Source organism: Sturnira hondurensis, unplaced genomic scaffold (genome assembly GCF_014824575.4).
Source record: "Sturnira hondurensis isolate 20B ecotype Veracruz unplaced genomic scaffold, ASM1482457v3 Scaffold0001020, whole genome shotgun sequence".
Lineage (NCBI taxonomy): Eukaryota > Metazoa > Chordata > Mammalia > Chiroptera > Phyllostomidae > Sturnira > Sturnira hondurensis.
Genome location: NW_028073651.1, coordinates 652,001 through 674,713, shown reverse-complemented (window position 1 = coordinate 674,713; position 22,713 = coordinate 652,001). Strand labels below are relative to the sequence as shown.

The 22,713-nt window shown below is 54.8% G+C and overlaps 2 protein-coding genes and 1 non-coding gene across 4 annotated transcripts; 2 read left to right on the top strand and 1 right to left on the bottom strand.

Annotated features, from left to right (window-relative positions):
* Positions 1 to 427: 427 nt before the first annotated feature.
* On the top strand, positions 428 to 8,930 carry RTN2 (reticulon 2). Its single transcript, XM_037058692.1, has 10 exons — positions 428 to 635; positions 2,296 to 2,340; positions 2,464 to 2,934; positions 3,040 to 3,297; positions 5,896 to 6,103; positions 6,468 to 6,606; positions 6,755 to 6,824; positions 6,948 to 6,994; positions 8,140 to 8,198; positions 8,425 to 8,930. Exons 1-10 carry the CDS (start codon positions 602 to 604, stop codon positions 8,504 to 8,506), a joined length of 1,413 nt encoding a protein of 470 aa, XP_036914587.1. The 5' UTR covers positions 428 to 601; the 3' UTR covers positions 8,507 to 8,930.
* Positions 8,931 to 12,007: 3,077 nt separating this feature from the next.
* Positions 12,008 to 12,094, top strand: TRNASTOP-UCA (transfer RNA opal suppressor (anticodon UCA)). The gene has a single exon. It is a non-coding gene; the product is annotated as a tRNA-Sec (tRNA).
* Positions 12,095 to 16,637: 4,543 nt separating this feature from the next.
* FOSB (FosB proto-oncogene, AP-1 transcription factor subunit) lies at positions 16,638 to 21,686 on the bottom strand. Of its 2 annotated transcripts, none has more exons than XM_037058681.1 (4): positions 20,961 to 21,686; positions 18,753 to 18,956; positions 18,408 to 18,515; positions 16,638 to 17,380 (listed from the first exon to the last, which is right to left on the bottom strand). In XM_037058681.1, the coding sequence occupies exons 1-4, from the start codon at positions 21,084 to 21,086 to the stop codon at positions 16,919 to 16,921; spliced, it is 900 nt and encodes a 299-aa protein (XP_036914576.1). In that variant the 5' UTR covers positions 21,087 to 21,686; the 3' UTR covers positions 16,638 to 16,918. The 2 variants fall into 2 exon arrangements, with proteins under 2 accessions (XP_036914576.1, XP_036914569.1); XM_037058674.1 differs by having other exon boundaries at positions 16,639 to 17,380; positions 18,753 to 19,073.
* Positions 21,687 to 22,713: the final 1,027 nt, after the last annotated feature.

Genomic DNA, 22,713 nt, shown 5'->3' with positions numbered 1-22,713 from the left:
ACTTTCTGGGTAGTTTCTATCCGCCCTCTTTCTCACTCCCTCTGAAAATCTAGGCTCGATTCCTACTTCAAAGCAGTAATCTTTATACCCTCTACTCAGTGCCATCCCTAACCCCGCCCCTCTGAGATCCACGCCCCTCCATCCTTTCCCGAGACCCACACCCAACCCTAGGCCCCGCCCCCTTTCCCCTACTGGCCGCGCCCCCTTCCACCTAGACTCCGCCCCTTAGACCGCCTTCTACCACTTCTGGGCTCCGTAGCCTTCCTCCGAGCCCCGCCTCTCTCGTAGAAAAGCCCCGCCCCTTCTCCCTTGCTCCGCGGAGTTGTCCCGCCCTATGCCCTCCCTCAGGTTCCGCCCCGTCTGTCCTCTGGCCCCGCCCCCAGCCCCGCGCTGCAGTGCCTTCCCCACGGTGGCCCCTCCCGCCGCCGAGCGGAGTAGAGGGCGGTGGCAGTGGCGGCGGCTGCCGGAGCAGCCCGGGAGGAGGAGGCGGCAGGGATGGCGGCGGCGGCGTGGGCTCGGTGGAGATGAGTGCCCGCGGCCCCAGGCCCAGGGCGGCGCGGCCGGAGTGGGCGGGGGTCCCGATGCAGTCCCAAGGGGGGCCATGGGGCAGGTCCTGCCGGTCTTCGCCCACTGCAGTGAGTAGGGGCAGGCTCGGGCCTGGTGCGGGGCCCAGAGGCTCGGGAGGGCTCGTCCTCGGCTTCCTCTCCGCGTCCCGCCGCGGAAGAGCGGGGAAGGGGGAGGAAGCGAAGGAGACAAAGGAAGCTCTCCCCTCCCCCGCGACGTAGTGGCGACGGGGGCGCCCTGACCCCGAGGACTCGAGTGAGACAGGGCGGAGTTGGGGGCGCAGAGAGACCCGGCGTGGGGTGCCCTGGGTGCCGGGCTGGGCGGTCGGGCCCCGCCCTGGGATGAGCACGTTCCCCGGGAGCTGTCCCCTTCCCTGGTGCTGGCCGCAGCCGGAGGGGAAGAGCCAGGATGGAGAAAAGGGGTCGGACCCCCCCGCCACCGCCCACCTTCGCATCCCACCTCTATTTAATGCGCGGACTCGCAGGCAGCCCCGACCTCGCCCAAACTGCCCAACCTCCTGTCCCTGAGAAGCATCCATTCCTGGGGGGGGCGCCAAGGCTCCTGGGTCCACAGCGGGCTTTACCATTGACTAGGAGTGATCCTGGAGGAGATTCACTCTGCTCCGGGCCTCGGATTCCCGGCATTCGGGTCCCCGGCTAAGGAAAGGGGGGGGGGGGGCGGTGGAAGGCGTCTGATTCCAATTTCTGAGGGGCACTGAGCGGTTCCCACACGCAAAGCCCCAGGCTCCGTAGCTCTGAGAGGCTGGATTCTACACCCAAAAACGCCTGGTCTGATCCTCGAGATCTCTGAGGCCAGAGCTCTAACATCCCTTCTCTAACTCTCTGCCCCATACCCACTGGGGTTCTGACAGCTGGGGGGTTCGACACCTGCAGATCTAGCTACTTGCACGTCTGGGAAGTCCAGATGCCAAAATCCTAAGAATTTGTTATTTCCACATTTTCGAGTAGCATCCCCAAATTCTAAGATCTTGTCCTTATCTTGGCTTTCAAAGGATGGCCCTACGGGATCTCCCTCCTCCACCTTATTTTCCCTCCCCTCCCCTCTGCACCACGCTGTTCCTCAAACATGCCAACCAATGCCTACCTCAGGGCCTTTGCACTGAGTTTCCCATCTGCCCAAAAGACTCTTCCCTAGATATCTAGATTCCCTAGAATCTGCATGGATTCCTCACTTCATTCAGACTTCTGCTCAGATGCCATCTTATCAGAGAAGTCTTCTGACCACGCTGTCTGAAACAGCGCCCTCTCCCTTACTGTTTCCTAACCCAGCTTTATTTTTCTTCACACCCCTAAAGCACCCAACGTCATGTATTTAGTTCTTTATTGCCCGCCTCCTCCATAGAAAGTAAGCTTTATGAGGGCAGGGATTTTGTCTGTGTTGTTCACAGTCTTGTCCTTGGGGTCTAAAACACTGCCTGGCACGTGGTGGGCCCTCAACAAGCAGTTGTTGAAAGAATGAGTGAATTGAAACTTCCTAAAATTCCTCACCTGAAGATTCTGAGGTTAGGGCTCCTGGATTTGAATTTCTAAGACTGAGTTTCTGCTAGAAGTGACAGGTTCTACAGCCTGTATGCAGAATGCTCTCAAAGGCCCCGCGGTTCAAATATTCTACGATTCCTTAATTTACGCCATCCAAGTTCCCAGAATTGAACACGTCAGTGATTCAGAGAGTCTAAATTTCTGAGAGTCTTTGACTTTTCCCCTCCTGCAGAAGAAGCTCCATCAACAGCCTCCTCTACCCCTGACTCCACGGAAGGTAAGTGGAGGGGGCGGACGAGAGACTGTAACTTGAAAGGCGGTCGCAGCTGGGTAGGAGGGTTGAGCAGACTGGGTCCCAGTCCTGCCGCGAGGAGCTCACGCCCTCCTTTGCACTCTGCAGGAGGAAACGACGACTCGGATTTTCGGGACCTGCACACAGCCCGGGAATTCTCAGAGGACGAGGAGGAAGAGACCACGTCGCAGGACTGGGGCACCCCCCGCGAGCTGACCTTCTCCTACATTGCCTTCGACGGCGCGGCGGGCTCCGGCGCGCGCCGGGATTCAGCCACCCGCCGGCCCCGACCCCAGGGCCGCTCAGTGTCTGAACCCCGGGACCCACACCCTCAGCCTGGCCTGGGCGACAGCTTGGAGAGTATCCCCAGCCTGAGCCAGTCTCCGGAGCCCGTGCGCCGGGGAGACCCCGACACTGCCCCTCTGGCTGAGCACCCTCTGGAAGAGCTGGGGCTCCAGCTGGGCGAGCTGGACTGGGCGGCCCGGGGAGCGGGATCCGGGGAGGACTCTGCCACCGGTAGCTCCACCCCGCTGGAAGACGAGGAGCCCGAAGCATCAGAGGCAAGAGAGGCTGGGAAAGGTGAGATGTCCTGAGGTGCTGGGACCAAAGTCACGAGGGTGGGTAGTCTCTTCTCAGGGCACCTCCAAAGCAAAAGCTCACGGCCTTCTCTCTCTAACGCACCAGAACTGGACGTACAACTCGGACTCGCTCAGTCCTCGCCGCCCGAAGACTTGACTCCACAGTCCAGCCCTGGCTCTGGGAACCCCCAGGCCCGTACCCCTTCCCCACCCGGATCCCGGGATTCGAACTCTTGGCCTGATGAGCCGTCGCTGGACCAGAAAGAGGAAGAGCCATGGGGGCCGCTGGATCGGGAGCCAATCACGGGGCAATGCCTCGTTTGCACGGACCAATCAGAATTCACATTGGAACCACACCTTCTAGGTAAACTATTTGAGTGGAAGTGCATTTTTGGATTACAGCGTGGGTGGGAGGACTGGAGTTTAAAGGGACCAACTTCGGGAAGGAACAGAGGAGAGTGGAGAAGGAAGAAGGTATATTACTATTGGCTAGACAATATAAACTCCACCTGCCTGCAAACATTAAGACGGGGTAGTTGCTAAAAAAATAATCTGGAGTGCTCCCCCTAGGGGCTGGTTTTGGATAGGCCAAATCCCTGAAAAAATAAGGCCGTCTTCTAAACTTGACTGTGAGACATTGATAAGTCAACTCCGTGCCTTTTAAAAACTCCCCTCTACCCTGACCACAGCAATTAGTCAGTTGCAAATAGACCCTGCCTTACTTTATAATGTGTTCATCCTCCATGAACCGCCAAGGGTTGCTTACGGACTTCGTTGCTTTTGGCTGTTTACAAAGAAAGCCACCCTTTTTTGGAATTGTTCCCACCTCTATGGAGAGCCATTGGCTGGATAGAAAGGGGCCCCGCCCCCCCGCTCCCGCCCTCCGGGTTCCACCGAAGTGGGCAAAATCCCCGAGAATCAACGGTGTCCGCAGCCTCTCACTCGGAGCCGAGATGGGGAGTAAAGGTGGGCTTGCGGGGCCGAATGGGATGGGGGCTGGGGGACGGCGGAAAGGAATCTAGATTCGCTCTAGCCTTCAAATCTAGGGGGATGTTTCTTATTGGTCACAGATTCCCCAGAGCTGCAGACTGGGGCTGGGGGACTTTGGGGCTGTCTAGGGAGAGCGTGGAGGGAGCGTGGGGTACCCTCTCCCCCAAGACAGGGCTCTGGAGCCTAAGGGCGGGGAGGCCCCTTCCCCCCAGCCGCAGGCCCAGGCGGCGCTGTCACTCAGTAGCTGGATGGGCCAGCACAGCTGCAGGCGAGGCCCCCTCCCCCCAGCGTGCCTAAACTTAGCCCCCGCCTCAGGCGACCCGGCTCCTCCCCCACCCATTGGCATGGGGCTTCGGGGAGACTGCGGGGGAAGGCCCGACGCGTTGGGGTTGGGGAGAGGCCTGCCCTGGTTAGATGTAGATGGGAGGATGTGTACCTGGGAGGCTATGGAAGGGAGGGGCGTCAGACCGTCAGTTCCATTGGAATGAGGGTGAGGGGATGGGAAAAGTCTGGAAGAATTGGGGGTTCTGGGTTCCTGGTTCAGGGCTCGGATGGGATTGGATTATTGGGAGGGTTGCTAAAGTTTATTTGGGTGAGATGAAACATAGGGGGCCAGAGGCCACAGGTCAGGGCTCAGCTCAGGCTTGAGTTTAGGGGCTCAGACAGAGGCCAGAACTGGGTCCTGGCTGGGTGGCTCAGTTGCTTAGGGCACGGCCCCGGTCCACCAAGGTGGCAGCTTCCACCTGTAGTCAGGGCACATGCAAGAAGCAACCAATGATGGTGTTATGAATACCTTGAGGACTTAGAAAAATATGTTGGTAGGGGTATCAAGGAGATACCATTTTACACTTGCCCCAAAATAAAAAGAACAGTAACGCCCACTCCTGAGCAGGATGCTGGCAAAGCATCACTCTCACTTTGCTCATGGAGATAAGAATCCTTTACGGTCTTGCTAGTAAGCAATCTGAGAATATGACATTCATAAATCCATAACTAGTCCACCCAGCCATTCCACCCCTGGAATTCTATCTTCTAAGAAATTCTGGGAGGTAAGAGTATCTGTAGAAGGTTAGTGCCTGCAAGTACTATCGGGAGAAGAAGGGTATGGAATAAAATGAACGGTCCAACAATAGATACATGATTGGATGCAATGAACGGTAGTGTAGCTACACTACAGAATATCACGGTGGTCTTAAAAGGAATGAGTTTGGCCTGGCTGGTGTGGCTCAGTGGATTGAGTGCTGGCCTGCGAACACCAGGGGTTACCGGTTCGATTCCCAGTCAGGGCACATGCCTGGGTTGCAGGCCAGTTCCCAGCAGGGGACCCACAAGAGGCAACCATACATTGATATTTCTCTCCTTCTCTCCTTCCCTTACCCTCTAAAGATAAATAAATAAAATTTATTTTTAAAAAGTTTCTCTTAAAAAAAAAAAGAATGAATTAAAAGCTATTCCAGTTGATTAGCAGAGAATTCTAGGAGGGGAAGTAGAATGAGATATATATGAAGCAGAAAAATATATGGTTCCCTTTTTTATAATTTTACTTATTTATTTTTAGAGAGAGAGGAAGAGAGGGAGAAAGTAAGGGAGAGAAACATCACTGTGTGGTTGCCTCTCCTGCCTCACCTACTGGGAACCTGGCCAGCAGCCCAGGCATGTGCCCTGACCGGGAATCGAACCAGCCACCCTTTGGTTTGCAGGCCGGCACTCCATCCGCTGAACCACACCAGCCAGGGCTATATGGTTCCATTCTTCATACATAATGCCCAAAATTATGTCCACACTCAATCTATGGGTAGGAGTAAGAAAGAGACTTGCTAGATGGTTAACTTGGGTTTTCCGAGAGGAGAAGAGGGAAGGCAACAAGGACTGTGTCAGGGGGTCTCCGGGCTGCCCTGAGGCAGGAAATGGGAGGTCAGGAGGTCATCCAGGCCAGGTGGAGCCCCGGCCTGACTGCTGCCCTCCTCCACAGTGGCGGACCTGCTGTACTGGAAGGACACGAGGACTTCGGGAGCCGTCTTCACGGGCCTCATGGTCTCCCTGCTGTGCCTCCTGCACTTTAGCATCGTGTCCGTGGCCGCCCACGTGGCCCTGCTGCTGCTCTGTGGCACCATCTCTCTCAGGGTTTACCGAAAAGTGCTGCAGGCCGTGCACCGGGGGGACGGTGCCAACCCCTTCCAGTGAGGACCCCTAGCCCCTCACCCTGACTCTGTCCAGACCCCACTGCCAGACCTAAGTCATGACCCCTGACCTCAGGTCAGGCACCGACTTCCCACCCTGGTCCTGAACCATCCTGCTCCTCTTTCCGACTCCAACCTGACCCTGACTTTAAAAGGCACTCTTACCCTTCACTTTTGGCTTTAACCTCTGATCCTAACCTCTTATCCTGAATCCTTGATCCCATCTCCTGATCCTGACTTTGACCTTAGCCCTGTACACCTGGCCTTCTCCCCCACCCCCATTTCTTGCCCTTGTCCCAGCCACACCTCTCAGCCTGGGCCCCATCCACCCCGTGAGTCACTTCACACCTCTTTGTCCTCTCAGGGCCTATCTGGACGTGGACCTGACCCTGACTCGGGAGCAGACAGAACATTTGTCCCAGCAGATGGCCTCCCAGGTGGTCTCTGCGGCCACCCAGCTGCGTCATTTTTTCCTGGTAGAAGACCTCGTGGACTCTCTGAAGGTGCTCTGCAGCCCCCATTCCCTCCTGGGTTCCCAACATTCACCTCCCTGCCCCTGGCAGGGGTCGGGGGTAAGAGGGTCACTTCTGGGTAAGTTCACAGCCTGGGGAGTGCTTTATAGGCTCTGCTGACCCTGACCCTCACCCCCAGCTGGCCCTTCTCTTCTACATCTTGACCTTCGTGGGTGCCGTCTTCAATGGTTTGACTCTTCTCATCCTGGGTGAGCTGGGAAGGCTGTGGGGGCTGGGCGGACAAGTGGGCCCTGGGGTGGATGGTGAACAGGGCTCTGGGTGGAATTGTGAATCTGTTGGAAGGACCCTGATCTCCGTCTCTGTGCCCACAGGAGTGATCTGTGTATTCACCGTCCCGCTGCTATACCGGCAGCACCAGGTGGGTGTGATGGGCCCTTGGGTAGCAGCGCCCCAGCCAAGCGTGGGTGGTCTGTCTGCCCCACCCCCACCTCTGTAGCCAGGGTCCCAGTGACAGATGTCCCAGCCAGAGACAGAGCATGAACCGGTGTTTCTTCCCTTGAAGGAATTAGGATCTAACTGACGTGTGTCCCAACCGGACACTGGTGGTGAGGCTGCTGCCCCTCCATGGAGCTAAAATCTAACTAATATGTTTCAACAGCCAAAGACAGGCATTTTGGTTGGCGGCCCCTAACAGAGCCAGGATCTGGCTGACGCGCCCTGACCTGAGACCGGGAAACCAACCGGTGCTCCTCCCCGACAGTGCGTCCAAAGTCTGGCTGCCATGTCCTAGCCACAGAGACAGTCTAACTGGTGTCTTCTCTCCCTGACTCAAATGGCACCACACTCATCCTAGCCAGAAACAAGCAGACAGCTGAATGCCTTCTCCTCCTGACACCGCAGAGACTGACAAACACATATTCCACTTGCAGACAGACAGACAAACTGATGCTATCTATCCTTACACCTAGTCTGGGTCTGATAGACACCATCCCAGCCAACACAGCTGAACCGACTGATGCTCTCACTCCCTGAGGCCAGTCCCAGGGACTGGCCTGTCAGCTGGAATCGGGAGGATGACCATGGTCCAGAATGCCGACAGAACCAAGGCCAGCTCACATCCATCCTATTCAGGGACAGGGGGCTGAGGGCCCAATAGCACACGTCCGTGCCAGCCAGCGAGATCGTTCTAATTCCTTCCCATGCCGGAAGCATCGAGACCTCAGAGTCAACTAACACTGAATTAATCTAGTATTTAGATTAATGACAGCCAGCGCCAACGCCCTCTACTTTCACCCTACCCCTAAACATACACATCGCTCACCCAGAGATTAACAGTCAGGCCTCCGTAACAGACTCACTGTCCAATTCTGACATCACTCCCCACCCAGAGCGAGGCCCAACCAGCTGACGCTTCATCTTGAACTTCTGTCTTCCAGGGTATTGTATCAGGTTTAAAGGTGGGCCACTTCCCCCAGCTCCTGATTTGGAGGAAGCAGCCTTCTGAGTGGATCAGGGAGAGGAACTCCCTTCTAATCTCTCCTTTGATGTTCTTGGTGCCCACAGGCCCAGATCGACCAGTATGTGGGATTGGTGACCAATCAGTTGAGCCACATCAAAGCTAAGTAAGGGCTTGAGGTGGAGGAGGATGAGATGGGGAGCAGGGAACTGGGAACCCCCATCGCTTTCCCTGTCCCTAAATCTCCTGGGAGGGTGCCACACAAGTCCAACGCAGGCCATTAGATGGAGGGCAGGGCTGGCTTTGGGCAAGTTCCTCCAACATGCTTTCCCCTCGTTGTCAGATACCGACCCCGCCTCTTGCCCCACCTGACTCTGCGTGTTTTCCCTCAGGATCCGAGCTAAGATCCCAGGGACCGGAGCCCTTGCCTCGGCAGCAGCCACAGTCTCTGGATCCAAAGCCAAAGCCGAATGAAGAGGGTGTCTCTGCCTGCGGGACACCTGCCCCCACCCCCTGCACAGCCCTCTGCTCCCCTCATTCTCCCTTTCATCTCCACCCTCTTCTTCCCTTCTCAGCCCCAGCCATTTCCGGGTGGGTGTCTGGATCACTCCCACCAGGGAGTTAGCGCAAATTGCCTGAGCGGTCAGGACTACATTTCCCATGAGGCTGTGCTCTAAGAGTCCAGGGAAAACGAGGCACCTTGGCCAGGGTCCTGCTGGGACTTGTAGTTACCTAGCCAGGGCACCTGCCCTGCACTTACGCGAACCCGCCGATGGAGGCGCCGTGAGGGGTTGGTGTTTTCTGGACGCCACTGGGCCCAACGCCGCCGGGGCTTTGCATGGGGCTCAGGGGAGGGCAGAGCTTGGATTTACACTGTAATAAAGACTTCTGTGGAAAACCCAAGGCTTCCTGTGCTTCAAGCGCCCTCCAGCTTTTACCTTCCTTCACTTAAAGTACCGAAGCAATATGCAGTGAGGACCCTTACCCATCTATGCGAAAGAAGCCCCCTCTACTGTCTGTTCAGATTATGAAATGATTGAGGGGAGGATACTGAGAAATTGCCCATCCCAGGGCTAACTGCGCATTGGCAGCCACTTTCAATACCTGTGTGGGGAAGGCAGACATCACTAGTCAATCCCCACATCTGCCCGCTGCGCAGCCATCTCATTGGGATCCAGACCCGTCCAACTGCCTTCTGAACCACTGCCCTGCAAACAACCAAATCCCTAAATTATCCTACCTGATTTCCAACTCAGGGATGCTCTCTGTGCCCACATCGTCAGCAGGCCTGAGACCGGGTTGGGTCCTGGGCCTCTATTCCCTCACCTCCCACATCTGATCGGTCAGGAAGCCATGTCTATTCCATCTCCCAAACCTCTCTCAGCCATCCTCTTCTTCCCATTCCAACCGCGCTGGGACCAAACACCGGGCCTCATGGCCTCTCTGGGCCTCAGGTTCGTGGAACCTGAGGGAGGAAGAGAAAAGACACCAGAGTCTAAAGGTTTACAGTTTTACTACCTCTTGGCTGTGTGACTTTGAGCTAGTGCCTTAGTTTCCTCAAATGAAAAAGGGTCACCACAACCATATCTACATGTGAAGCCCTTGTCACAGGGCCTGCCATGTAATATACGTCTATGAAACAGAAGCTGCTATTGTTCTTAGGCATGCTTTCCCAAACCTCAGTCCTTTCTTCCTACCTTCACGATTACGATGTCACATGTCCTATTTACCTACAATTGTTTTAACTTGGTTTATTAAAAAGACAAAACGAATATCTTTTTTAAAGTATTTTTTTAAAGATTTTATTTTTCGACAGAGAGAAAGGGAAGGAGAAAGAGGGAGAGAAACATCAGTGTGTGGTTGCCTCTCAAGCGCCCCCTGCTGGGCATCCGGCCTGCAACTCAGGCATGTGCCCTGACTGGGAGTTAAACCCGAGAGACTCTTTGCTTCGCAGAGCAGATGCTCAGTCCGCTGAGCCACACCAGCCAGGGCAAAACAAGTATCCTTTTAAAGGAAATGTTACTTCACCACCAAGGACCTCAGTATCACTTGTCAGAAATAGAAGGTAACAGTAATAACAAACAAAATTGTTCTTATTTTAAATGTTTGTTGTACATCACCTAAAATTGTCTTACTTGCCTCTAGCAACGCGTTACATTTCAGGAGAGAGATGATGTTACAGGAGCAGTAGTTTCAGCCCCAGAATTTGTATACAGGGGTTGCCTAGCCATTACTATCTAACTAAAAGGAAGGGGGGTTGGGGGGATGCTTTTCTCGAATCTGGATTTGCTAAGCAGAGGCAATGTTTTTAAATTCCCAAATAAAAAGAATAACATACTTCTAGTCACACTTTCAATTAGACAAAGTGTTCTTTTGTCCATATCAAAGAATGGAAGCAGCAGGACCAGTTGAAATTATGGGTCCAGGAATGGCTGAAGTCTCCAAGCCCATCCTTGGCACCCCCACCACCATCCCCATCTGGGGGGCAGGAAACAGGTTGCCTATTGAACAGCCCTTACTGAGCAGCCTCCTAATTGCCTGGCCCTGTGCCATACTTTTATATCTATCTGCTTATTACCATTCCTCCAGCAAGATCACTTGTACTAGTCTTGTCTTCCAGATGGGAAAACTGAGGCTCAGAGAAGAATAGTAATAATAATCTCTTACTCATCCTACATATATTTACTAAGCGTATGTATGCTACATGCTCAAGCACTCTTTAGGAACTAGGGATTCAGCAATGAACCAAAATGAAGTCCATAGTTTCATGACACTAATGTTCTACTGGGAACAGACAGACAGGAAGCAAGTAGACATAGACTGTGGCAGCGTGATGGAGAAGAGGCCAGCAGGGTAATGGGACAGAATGACAGGACTTGCTATTTTAAACGGGTGGTCGGGGAAGGTCTCACTAAGTGGTGATTTTCGGGCAGAGGCCAGAGTGAAGGGAGGCAGTGAGTCACGTGAACATGGGGAGGAAAGGAGATTCAGACCCGGGGATCTGCAAACGCAATGGCCCTGAGAAGGGAGCATGCGTGCTGTGTGTAGCAGAATATATTTATGCCAGAAGTCAAGTATTGAGGAAAGAGCAGCGAATGGGGTCAGAGGCGTGAAAGGGGTGAGATTGTAGGGATTTATTTGTAAGGTTGTGGTGAGAACTTTGATTTTTACTCTGAGATGGGAGCCATGGGAAGGTTTCAAGTCTAGGAGAGATATTGTTGTCAAAGGATCATTGACTTTGGTAATAAAAGGATAACCTTTTGGGTAATAATAATTCTGATGCCACAAGTTCGATTCCCCCAAGTGGGTGGGCTGCGGGAAGTACGGTACTGTTTGTTTCTAAGCCTCATCTTCCCCGACCATAAAATGCACGCACAGAAATGGATTATTTCTAGAGGCTAAACTGAATGGGAACGGAATCTCTGTCATCGCTAGTACCTAGGACAGTGCCTGGGACTCTAGGCACTCAGTGAATACTTGAATTAACACAGGGTCCCGTAAATCGCTGAAGTTCCACAAAAGAACAGCAGGTGTCGCACCAGCCCTATAACCGCCTGCCGGAGCCTCCAGGGCTCGACTAAGTCAGACTCGAGCAGGAACCCATTCACTCGAATTCGGATTTCCCAGGGTAAGGAGTTTCCGAAGGCTGAATTATGTATCTCTTCTCTTGAGAAACTAATTTCTCACATGGAAAAAGAGGCTCTGGCCCTTTAACAACTACAGGCACGAGCCAGGATCTCTGGAGTCAGTTCCCAGAATGCGCAGCGCTATGCAAATGAGAGGTTTCTGAAGAGAAGATACTTTGTAGCATGTGAGCAAACATAATATTTTGGAAGGCTATCTGCCTTAATAAACGGAAATAATCTGTAGATATTAAAGTAAATAATCGCATATCCTGCCAAATTAAACCACCATAAATCTAAAAAATAATGAATCTATGGTCTTTATATAGCTGAGTATGTACGCCATTTAACTGCCCGGATGATCCTCAGTGGTCTGGGGTGCAGGCTTCAAACCTGTAGCTGTCTGGCGACAGAGTGGTTCAATTCCACCTTTCGGGCGTCAAACCAGCGCGTAGATAAACTTTTCCTTCACCCAAAACTGGACCTTACAGTGCGGTTTGACGCCAGTGCCTGCAGAGGTCGCTGCAGTCTTTCGCATCACAAGCTCTTCGGGTCTCTTCCTGTGGTTACATCTTTCCCGGGAATATCAAAGACGACTCCAACAGACGAAAAAAATACTCCTCTACCCTCTGTTCTAGGATATTTAATTTGAGAGTTATGTTGGATTTCTCTCGTTCGCTTACTCACCCGCTCTGTCTTCTTTGCTTACTCACGTACTTAATCACACATGCACTTTATTAACCAGTCATATACATATTCATTTGTTCATTAATTCATTCACTTATGCAACAGGTACTTGCTCTACGCCCGGACCTGCACTGGGCCGTGCTGGGACACAATGGTGATGACGACCCTGGTGGCCCTGGCCTTATGGTACCCCCAGCCCAGTAGAGAAAACAAACATTAAACAATCATTCATTATATATTTGATTAACAATTAGGAAGTGATGACTGCTGGGGAGAAAAGTCCGAATCATATGGGATTATCAAATAAGAAGACCTGAGTTCAGGTGGGGTGTCAGGGTAACATCTGAGCAGACACCTGAAGGGTGAGGGGTGATTGATTACCCAGCTGAGGGAGAGATAGATATTCCTGGTCACAGTCTGGGTGGCCCCAGTACTCGCGACAGGAATGGTGATCATTGCCCCTTCACTCTGCTAAGCGCTGTTACCCATGAGTTCCCTGACTCCTCACTCCAGGTCCATTCTGCAGCTGAAGAAACTAAGGTTCAGGGAGATGAAGTTTCTTGTCCAAGGTCACCCAACTTTTGGTAGACCTCTAGTCCCAGGCTCGCAGACACCTGGTCCATGCTGTTTACCACTTCCCTGCGCTGTCTTTCCCAAGCCAGCTCCTCACCAAGTCCCGTCTCTCCTGCCTCCTAAATGACTTTCTTCACTTTCTCTCTCTCCCACAGCCCCGACCCTCTTACAAGATCCTCTTGACCCCACTGTCCCCAGCCTAGCATTCTCCCTGGTCTCCAGTACCAGTCTTATCCCCTTTTCTCTCAGTTACCCTCAAGCTGAAGGCTAGAGGGGCCTCCCTAAACCATGAACCTGTCCCTGCCTTTCTGGTGCTCAGAACCTGCCACAGCTCCCCAGTTCCCTCAAAAGAAGCTCCAAATTCTTTGTCTGGGATCGATGTCTGCAGAATGCAGTCCCTGCTCACCTCTTTCTCTGCAGGTTTTGTCCCAGCCACCATGAATCTCTAGCTTTCTCAACATATCAAGCCTTCTCTCCACCACCAGCCCTTTGCACTCAGTGTTTTGCAGCCTCAGTCTTTTCATATTGCCTTCTGTATCCCTTATTTATCCTCTAGGACTCAGCTTTGCTGTCCTTTTCTCCCAGAAACCTCTCTGGACTCCCGGACCAGGTTAGATTCCCCTGCCTGTTAGATTCCCCTCCCACAGTCCAGGCCCATGGACTCTCCCAGTCCTATAACTTTGGATCATACCTGACAGTGTCCAACACTGGACTGTGAACCCCAGGAAGGGATAACCTGGGCCTGCCTCAGTCCCTGCAGAGTCCCCAGCACCGCCCAGCACAGGGCTGGGTTACACAGCAGGTGCTCAGCAGATTTTAAAAAATGAACTAGTAAATTAAGTGATTCCACCATGACAGTGTCCCTGGCCTGGTCATTTATGTCACTAGGCATTGAAATGACCTCTGGACCATCAGTTCCATTTCCAGAGCGCTTGCTGCTATGTACATAAGCTTGAATTTTGTTATGGGAATGGCTCGGCTGCATCTTTTGACAAAGGGACAATATTTCTGGTTCAGTCCATCTTGGGTTGACTCTGATATGTTCATAACCCAGAAGTAGTCATGCAAAGCGCAAGAGGAAACTCATCTTCATATTTGTCGTCACCCATATTTTTATGGTCCGTAAACTTCCAAAGCCCAACTTAAGTTCTTCAGGAAATCAGGATGTATACTTCCAGCTGCTCTACCTGTGAAATTTTGGCTTAGACCATCCCCAGAGCACACAGGGTCCAATATAAGTTCCTCCCTCACAAGGAAACCACCATGGCCCTTTAGTATTCCAGCACTACACACCTCAGAGCTAATATTCTGTCTCTTTATTTTTTTCCAGCAGGTGGCACAACCCTGTGTGTGTGGAAAGTCCTCCTGACTGTCTACCCTCCCTCCATCCTGCTGTAGGCTGATTCGCTAGTAGGAGATATATATGTATGCTGGACTATGTATATATAGTCCCCACAGTGAACCTCACTCCCCCAGTTTGAAAGGAAGGCAGGCGATGGATATCAGGAGAAAATAGATGCTGAGGCTTGGTGGATGCATTTTTTTAAGAGCTTTTTATTGGCGACAGTGCAGAACCGTGGGGGGAGGGCAGTGGCCCAGGGCCAGCCAGTCCCAGCCCCCTGGGGTCAGGTGCAAAATACAAAAAGAGAATCACAAATACAGAATGGGGTGGGGGAATTCAATAAATCAAGGTCTGCAGAAGCAGGCCTTGCTCACAGTCTCACACTTGCACCCAGAATTCTCAAAGACACAGATTGTAAAAGTCTATGATCCCTCGGGCTCACAAAAATAAAATCTCATGTCCCCAGGGAACCCAAAGTCAGAAGGCAGCTGGACATTCGGGGAAAGTCAGAAAGGGGACAGATGGAAATGGTCAGAGAAACACAGGCAGATAAAAGACAGAGGGGAGAGTCACTCTGGAAGGAGACAGCCAGAGAACGCCAGAAACAACCGCATGGGCTGAAACAGTCAGAAGAGACACAGCTAGAGACAGGCCAATAGAGAGAGCTGGCTGTCTCTAAGAGACAGGCTGCCTCCAAGTCTCCAGAAGCCGTGCTTCCAATTCAAGGGCATGGCTTTGGGGCCAACGAGACCTAGGCCAAGGCTGCAGAAGCGCTCACACATGCGCGCGCACGCGCACACACACACACACGCACACACACCCATATATAATATATTTATTTATACATAATAGATATAAGTTCCTTTTGGGAACCAGGAAAGGGATAAATAGCTGTGGGAGGGGTTTGGGTTCAGGGCGGCAGGCGCAGGGTGGGGCACGTGGAATGTTCTCCATGCAGCAGGAGGGCGGCCTGGCCCACCCGACTCGAAAAAATATCATTTTGCCTCACAAGAAAATTCTCATGAGGTGAACCTCAAGGAAGTGTGGGGATGGGGGCCAAAACCAAGATCTGGGACTGGGGGGCGACGGGGAGAGGGAGCCGGGGGCATGGGGAGCCCAGCCCCTTTGAGTTCTCCAGGCCAAAAATATTGAGGGTTGGGGGCCAAAGCCTCAGCCTTTACATCTTCTCCGGAATAATGTTGGGCTCCCTTGGCAATCTCCCTTTCTAGAAAGAATGTGGGTATGCCAAGGGAAAGGAGAAATTGGCGTCCTAGGCAGGGGTGGGGTGACAGGCCTTAAAAAAAAAAAGACCGGGTCTGGGAGCGAGGGGTCCTGAGGAGAGAGGCCACGCGGATGGAAAACTGTCACCAGCCCCACCCTGCCTCCAATCTGTCACCCCCTCGAGTCTAACTCACTTTTGAGGGTAGGGAGGGGGCAGATGGGGGGCTGGAAGAGAGGAATCAAGGTTAGGCTTTGGGGGTGGGGGGATGCACAACCCCTCCGGAAGGGTTCTGTCCCACTGGGCTCTTGCCCCCCTTCTCCCCACAGTCGGCCAACTCATTTCANTAAAAAAAAAAGACCGGGTCTGGGAGCGAGGGGTCCTGAGGAGAGAGGCCACGGGGATGGAAAACTGTCACCAGCCCCACCCTGCCTCCAATCTGTCACCCCCTCGAGTCTAGCTCACTTTTGAGGGTAGGGAGGGGGCAGATGGGGGGCTGGAAGAGAGGAATCAAGGTTAGGCTTTGGGGGTGGGGGGATGCACAACCCCTCCGGAAGGGTTCTGTCCCACTGGGCTCTTGCCCCCCTTCTCCCCACAGTCGGCCAACTCATTTCACAGTATAAACACTCCAGCAGGACAGGCATCACAGCGCCCCCTGCTGCCTGAATCAGAGAGGCCCAACAAGGAAGGCCAGGAGGGGAGGCTGAAGGGGGGGTGCGGTTTGCAATAATACTGTAATCACACAGGAGGGCCGGGGCTGAATGTGGGAGACTCTTAGGAGGCGAAAAATTCAATCAGAGCTGGTTCTGCCGGGAGGGAGCCGCTGGATAGTCAGCGAGGGTAGTTCACATTTCAGACTAAGTCTGGGTTTGAGGGGCGGGGATTATATATCATAGGGGGACATCAACTTCCCTCCAAATCGGGGCTCAATTCAGAGGACAGGCTAACCACATGAAAATGTTGGATAAATAAAGCTCAGGTCAGCGGAGCAGGGAGAACCAGCCTAATCAGCTCCCAGGAGCACGGGCGTGGAGACCTAGGGGGGCAGCTCTGTGGCACTTCCTAGTTGGGCCTCTTTGGAGAAGCCTCCCGCCCACCCCACAGCCCACCGGTGGGCACCCCCCATCCCCCGCCCACCCGCTCGTCCCCAGACATCGGGTTGAAGTGAGAAGACCCACACACAGCTGGACGTGTCCGTTCCCGCCCCGCCCCCTGCCCCCAAAGTCACCAGCTTCCTGTCCTCGAGCGGCCACACAAACAAGAGGCGGCAAGAACACAAGGAGGTCCTCCTGGCCGGTGGCATGTGGCATGGGCTGCAGAGTCCAGCAGGAGAGGCGGGGAAGCCACACACACACCCGCTTAGTCTCATCCCCTCTCTGTCCTCCTCCTCCTCTTCCAAGTCTCTCTCCCTTGTGTGTTTGTCAGTTTTGTGTCTACAGGGTTCACAGAGCAAGAAGGGAGGGCGAGTTCAGGGGGTCGGAAGGCTGCTCGCTGCCGCTGGGGCGATGGGCGCTGGCGAACGCAGAGACCTCCGGGCAGGTGAGGACAAACGAAGAAGTGTACGAAGGGTTAACAACGGGGAAGGGGTCGCCGAGGACTTGAACTTCACTGTGTGTAAAGAGAGAAGCTGTCAGGTTGGGGGGTGCGTCTTGGCTGGTCTGGAAGGGCAGGGGCGGTGGTGGCGGGGGCGGCAGCAGCCAGCTGAAACCATCTTCCTTAGTGGATGCTGACCCCGGCAAATCTCTCACCTCCGCCAGCGGGCCCGGCCCCGGCCCCTCTTCGTAGGGGATCTTGCAGCCCGGTTTGTGGGCCACCAGCACAAACTCCAGTCGCTCCTTCTCCTTTTGGAGTTCGGCGATCTCCGACTCCAGCTCCGCCTTTTCTTCCTCCAGCTGATCTGTCTCCTGAGCCCCCAGTTGCCAGGCCATGCAGGAGACGAAAGAAGGAAGGAGAAGACCATGAGCGACTAGAGAAGGTGGGTCGTGGCAAAAGCCGTCACCCCTAGGCTTGCTGCCAAGGCCCAGGGCTGGGAGGCAGCCCCGGACTGAGAGGAAAGTCTCTCTGAAGTGGAGTCCCGGTGTGCCGTGGAACTCGGGGCTGGGGTCTGGCCCTTTAGAAGCCACAGTTCCCCCATGTGCCCGGTGGATGGCCGGGAAGCAGCCAGGTGCGCAAGGCACACGGAAGCCTCTGGTTGCAGGAGGCACTCAGAGGTTTGTTGAATGAACACGTGAGTGTTATAGGTTTTTAATGCCACCTCAGTTCCCCACTCCCCCCTGTCTCCCAGGGAAGAGAACAGGTGGCGCGGGAAAGGACAGAATTGCCCTGAGGTCCTCTGGGAGCAGCAAGTCACGCTGCAAAGTCTAAGACTAAAAATCCCCCGACTGAGGGAGGATAGTAAAGGGGAGGGGCATTCGAGTGCTGTCAGCCCAAGTCCGAGAATGATGGGTGGCTGGGACCGGTGGTGGGGAACTGGCCTACGATAAGAGAGGATCATTTCACAGACCCTCTAGACTGTTAAGGCTGGGAGAAACCTGGGAGATTCAGTGAAGGGTGGAAGAGATGGAGAAACTGAGGCAAAATGGGTTATTGCTTGCCCAAGACCAAAAAGGGAGAAATGCCTGGAGCTCCCCTCTGTTAAAGGTCCCTCTATGTCTCCTCGGGGAGGAGTGAAGGCTGGGAGGGTGGTATGTGTGTGTGGAGGGGGTGGGGGTGGCCACACACTTGGGCAGAGGGGCCAGGAGCCAACACGAACGTGTGAGGTTCTGTGTGTGTGCACAGGGCTACCCCATGTAGCCACATTGGTCCCTAGCTCCATATAGGGAACCTCTGGTTCTCAGCCCAGGATAAGGGCACAGGTGGAGCAGTGACAGAGGGTGGGGAGAGAGCGCCCCCTCCAGCACACCCTCACCCCACCCCAGGGCCCATCCTCACCGCCTGCAGTCGGTCAGTCAGCTCCCTCCGACGGTTCCGACATTTAGCTGCTGCCAGTTTGTTTCTTTCCCGGCGAACCCTTCGCTTCTCCTCCTCCTCCGGGGTAAGCTGAGTAAGGCAGATAGAGGCCATGAGGTTTGGGAACACGGTGCACCTCCTCCACCCATCCCGAACCTCCTCTTCTTCCAGAAGCCAGGAAAGGACCCTCTAGTCCTCACCAACTGTGGCAAGGACTATAGGGTTTCTGCATTACTGAGGCCTGAGTGGTCCCTCACCCCAATAGTGAGAAAGTTCCTGCCTCTTTTGTCTCTTCCCCCAGATGAAGTTCTGATGCCTCTTACTCACCGTCTCCTCTCGGGGTCTCCTAGGCCGGGCTCGGGCCGGGCGAGCAGGCCCAGGTCCACTGGTGGTTCCGCTGGTAGAAGGTCCGCCACTGCCACTAGCTCCGCCACTGCTGTAGCCACTTATGCCCGGCGTCGAGTAACTGGTTCCAGGCATGTCATAGGGGTCAACTGCTGGGGGCTGGGAGGCCAGTGGCTGCCCCTGGGACTGGGCCATGGAAGAGATGAGGGTGGGTTGCACGAGCCACTGGAGGTCCTGGCTGGTTGTGATCGCGGTGACCGTGGGCACGAAGGAACCGGGCATTTCCCCAAGACCGGCGCACTCCTACGGGGTGACACATACACACACAGGCGTATACACACAAACAGAGACACCGACACACACGCACCCAGCACACATATACACACCGACCCTGTGAGTGAGCACAGGGTGAGCAGGTGTGGATGTGTGTGTCACAGGCAAAAAGCCACAACACCCACCCTTCCACTACACCGTGACGCAGTGGTTAATGAGAGGATCTCTGCTCAACTGGCTTCTACCTCCTCCTTCTTCCTCGGGGAAAGGTTGCACGGTTCCAGCGGGTGGTGAATCACACCCCGAGCTGGTGACTCTTAGGTGTGGGGGGTTGGGGGGAGGCTGGACACAGCCGGGTGACAGAACTCCCGGGAAGGAGTCACAGCCACACACACAGCCACAACACCCCACCCCCACCACAGAGGCAAGGGGAGGGAGAGGGAGAGGCCTTAGGCCAAGCCTTCCTCTACAATCATACACATGCACACAACCCTCTGCGTGAGGGGGTGAGCGATTGCAGGGTCTGTGAGACGCCCCCGTGCAGGGGCCGGGGGTCCCAGTTAAAAGGGTATTGGGAGACGGGCCTAGGAGTTTAGAACAACGTTTCAAGTAATCGTCTCTTCTCAGAGTGAGGCTGACAATGACAGGTTAATGGACAGGTAAGAGAAAGTGACAACTCGGGACCCCTCAGACCGACGCGGAGGGAAAATGGTGTGGATCCTGAGCCCCCAAGCCCAAGCATCGCTCATCTCCCCCAACCCCAGATGGAATCCTGGAACTGCTCGCAGCGCCGAACTACTCTCCCAGGGGGCGTGGTGAGGGATGGGCTGGCTCGCTGGCCAATCAGCGTTCTGGAAACCCAGAAGGGGCGGAGCTCCCGGAGACCACCTGGCTGCTTTTCCGAGAGTTAGGGGTTCTAGTCCTGTCTTTGGACACTTTGGAGGGACCGGCATCTGGCGCTGAGGGAGTGGGAGTGGGAGTGTGTGCCTGGACAAGAGGGTGACGGTCACCATTTCTCCCGAAGAAACCCCGACCCGCAAGCGGACATTCCCTGCCCCTGAGACCGGAGGGACCGGGACCCCGACTGGTTTTCGCGGACCCATCGTGTTGCTCCTGTCGTCAGAGGAACCCTCCCGATCTGCCTCTAGAGACCCATAAAAAAGACCCTAGCGCCGAGGACCCACGGGTTCCCAGGATAGAGGCGGGGGAAGGGAACTGCAGTCTGCAAATAGGAAGGGAAAGTTGATTGGCTAAAGCTCGCAGCACGGCGACCAATCATAAAGCCGGACTGCGCCCTCCCTAGCAACGTAGGCCCGGCGTTCCAAAATAGAACGCTCCCAGGACGTCAGGGGCGGGGCGGACGAAGGGGGCGCCGCGCGCCGTGCGTGCCCCGCGTCAGACGGAGGGTTCCAGCACGTCAGCCGTTACGCACGGGTCCCCCGTTACGTCTCCGCGCAGGAGGCGGAGGCAGCGGAGCCGAGATTTCGAGGCCCACCTTCCCGCTGGATGGAGAGTTACCCAGCGCTGGAGTGGGCGCTCCAGTGGAGGAGGTAAAGGAAGGAGGCTACTGGAAGCTTCCCCGGGGTTTCCCCCACCTGCCTAATCGCGCTAGCTTCAGGTTGGGGACCTGGGTCGGGGACAGTCCCGGAACCAGCTAAAAGTTCTCAGCCCTGCTACCGCAAACACGCACTGTAAACGGCACATTCTCCTCATCCCCAAAGTTTACCCCTCCGCGTTCCCTTCCCGCGCTTCAGTCACACGACCATTTGCCAAGTCCCGACTCTGCAGTTTGCAAAGTGCATTGTGAGCCTATGCCCTCGCAAATCCTGGGTTCTGATGCGTCTTTATTTGGAGCGGGGAGATTGCTTGTTCCCCCTTGACTTAAAAAATTACACCCCACAACCCGTTAGAACTTACCTGGGAGGCGGCGGCTGTGGGCGGACTGCCGAAGGAGTCCACCGAAGACAGATATTGAGACTCGGCAGAGGGCGAGGAGCTGCACCGGGAGCCGGAGTCGTAGTCTCCGGGGAAAGCCTGAAACATTTCCCTGGGCACAGGGGGGGCCCTGTGACCACGCTGAGGTCGCCGGGAAGCCAAGGCTATGGCTGGGTGGGAGAAGAAAGATGCGAGTCCGGGATGAGCCGAGCGCGTCCCTAAAGTGCGCTGTCCGGGGAAATTCGGGGTAGGGGGCAGCGTCCCGCTCCAACTATGGCAAAGTTTCTGTGCAATTCCTCTGCGGCGTCCAGGCCCCCCACAAGATGCCGCTATGCCTCCTGAAAGTCCAGGCTCCGTAGGACCCAGGAGCGCGGCGGGGGTCGGGGGAGATCGCTCCCCCAGAGGCGGAAAGCGCTGTCCTGCTGTATAGAATCTGCTTCGGGTGCGGTCTCCTCCACGCGTCCGGCGGGTCCCACGGGGGTCGAGGAGTAATAAAGAGGACGAAAGAAGTAAGTGGGTCCTCCGAAATAAAATGTAGAATTATCGAGAAGAATCCTTCCAAAAACTTTCTCTTCGGCAAAAAAAATAACAAACTGAATTCCACAGCCCCAAAAACCACAACAATAAAGTCCCCAAGTCCCAGCTCCGCGTGTCCCTGCGGTGGCCGTAGTTCTCTGTGTTATGAATGAACCCCAAAGCCGCCAGCCTGTATTTATGTGTCTGGACCCGCCTCCCCTCTGCTTTCGTCACCCGCCCAGCGCTCAGAACCTTCCCTATATCTCCGGCCTGGCTGAACTAAAGATCGTGCCGCCCGGCAAGAGGTCTGCCCTAGCCTCGGTCTAGTCACCTGCATCACCTTTGTGGCCCTGGGGGTCTCGGGGGCTGCGTTCCCAAGCACTCAGCAGGAGGGGATTCCGGCCCCGCCTTCCCCGAAGCTGCTGTGACGCAATTAGCCATATAAGGAGTTCGGCCGGCGAGGCTGAGTGTTTGTTTGGTAACCTAGCAATTACGTCAGAGGGAATCCCTCGCTCCCCGGCGCGTTCACCCCTCGCGCGTGCGGAACCCGCCCGCGCCTGCGCAGTGCAGTGTCGCCCGGGGTACTGGTATTAATAGGCTTCTAGACTATCCCGGGAAGGTCCTGGGAAGGACCCCGGCCGGGGAGACCCTAGCTAAAGGGTCCCCCTCCCCTCTGGCAGCCCCTCCCAACTTTCCTAGTGGTGCAGCGCCCCCACTTGACAGAAAGGTCAGGTCCCCAAAAGGAGATTCTGGCTAGGGTGTTGTAGTAACGTAGGCGGGGAAACTGAGTCCGGAGCCGGGTGGGAGGGGCTGGGGTTATCCAGATGAAAGTGGAGGTGAGGTGGAGTTCCGAGGCTCTGCTCAGCTTCTGCCCGGACCAGCTGTGTGAGCTTGGGAAAATGTTTTCCGTCTTTAAGCTTCAGCTTCAGTTTTCCCAGCTTGGACAAAGGATGTGTGTGTGGGACCCTCCAGGCCTCCCAGGTCCGGAGTGAGGGAGGTATGAAGGCGTGGAAGGGGCAGGTAATGAAACGAAGGGTGACACGTCCCTGCTGATTGTTTTGGTAACCTCGACTACTCGCTTTATTATTAATCCACAGACTAAGAATGGGATTAAGGATGATGATGATGATAATAATAATAATAATGCCATTTGTTATTTAACCAAGTGCTAGCTCCTATATGAAAACTTTAAAGACGAGGTTTGTACTCCTTAAAACAA

Coding starts and splice junctions, on each gene's coding strand:
- RTN2 (XM_037058692.1), top strand. CDS start 602: ATGGGGCAGGTCCTGCCGGTCTTCGCCCACTGCA. Junction 6,104..6,467: donor GACGGTGCCAACCCCTTCCA/GTGAGGACCCCT, acceptor TTGTCCTCTCAG/GGCCTATCTGGACGTGGACC. Junction 6,607..6,754: donor ACCTCGTGGACTCTCTGAAG/GTGCTCTGCAGC, acceptor CCTCACCCCCAG/CTGGCCCTTCTCTTCTACAT.
- FOSB (XM_037058674.1), bottom strand. CDS start 21,086: ATGTTTCAGGCTTTCCCCGGAGACTACGACTCCGGCTCCCGGTGCAGC. Junction 18,516..18,752: donor GGAGACCCCGAGAGGAGACG/GTGAGTAAGAGG, acceptor TGCCTTACTCAG/CTTACCCCGGAGGAGGAGGA. Junction 17,381..18,407: donor TGACTGACCGACTGCAGGCG/GTGAGGATGGGC, acceptor CTGGGGGCTCAG/GAGACAGATCAGCTGGAGGA.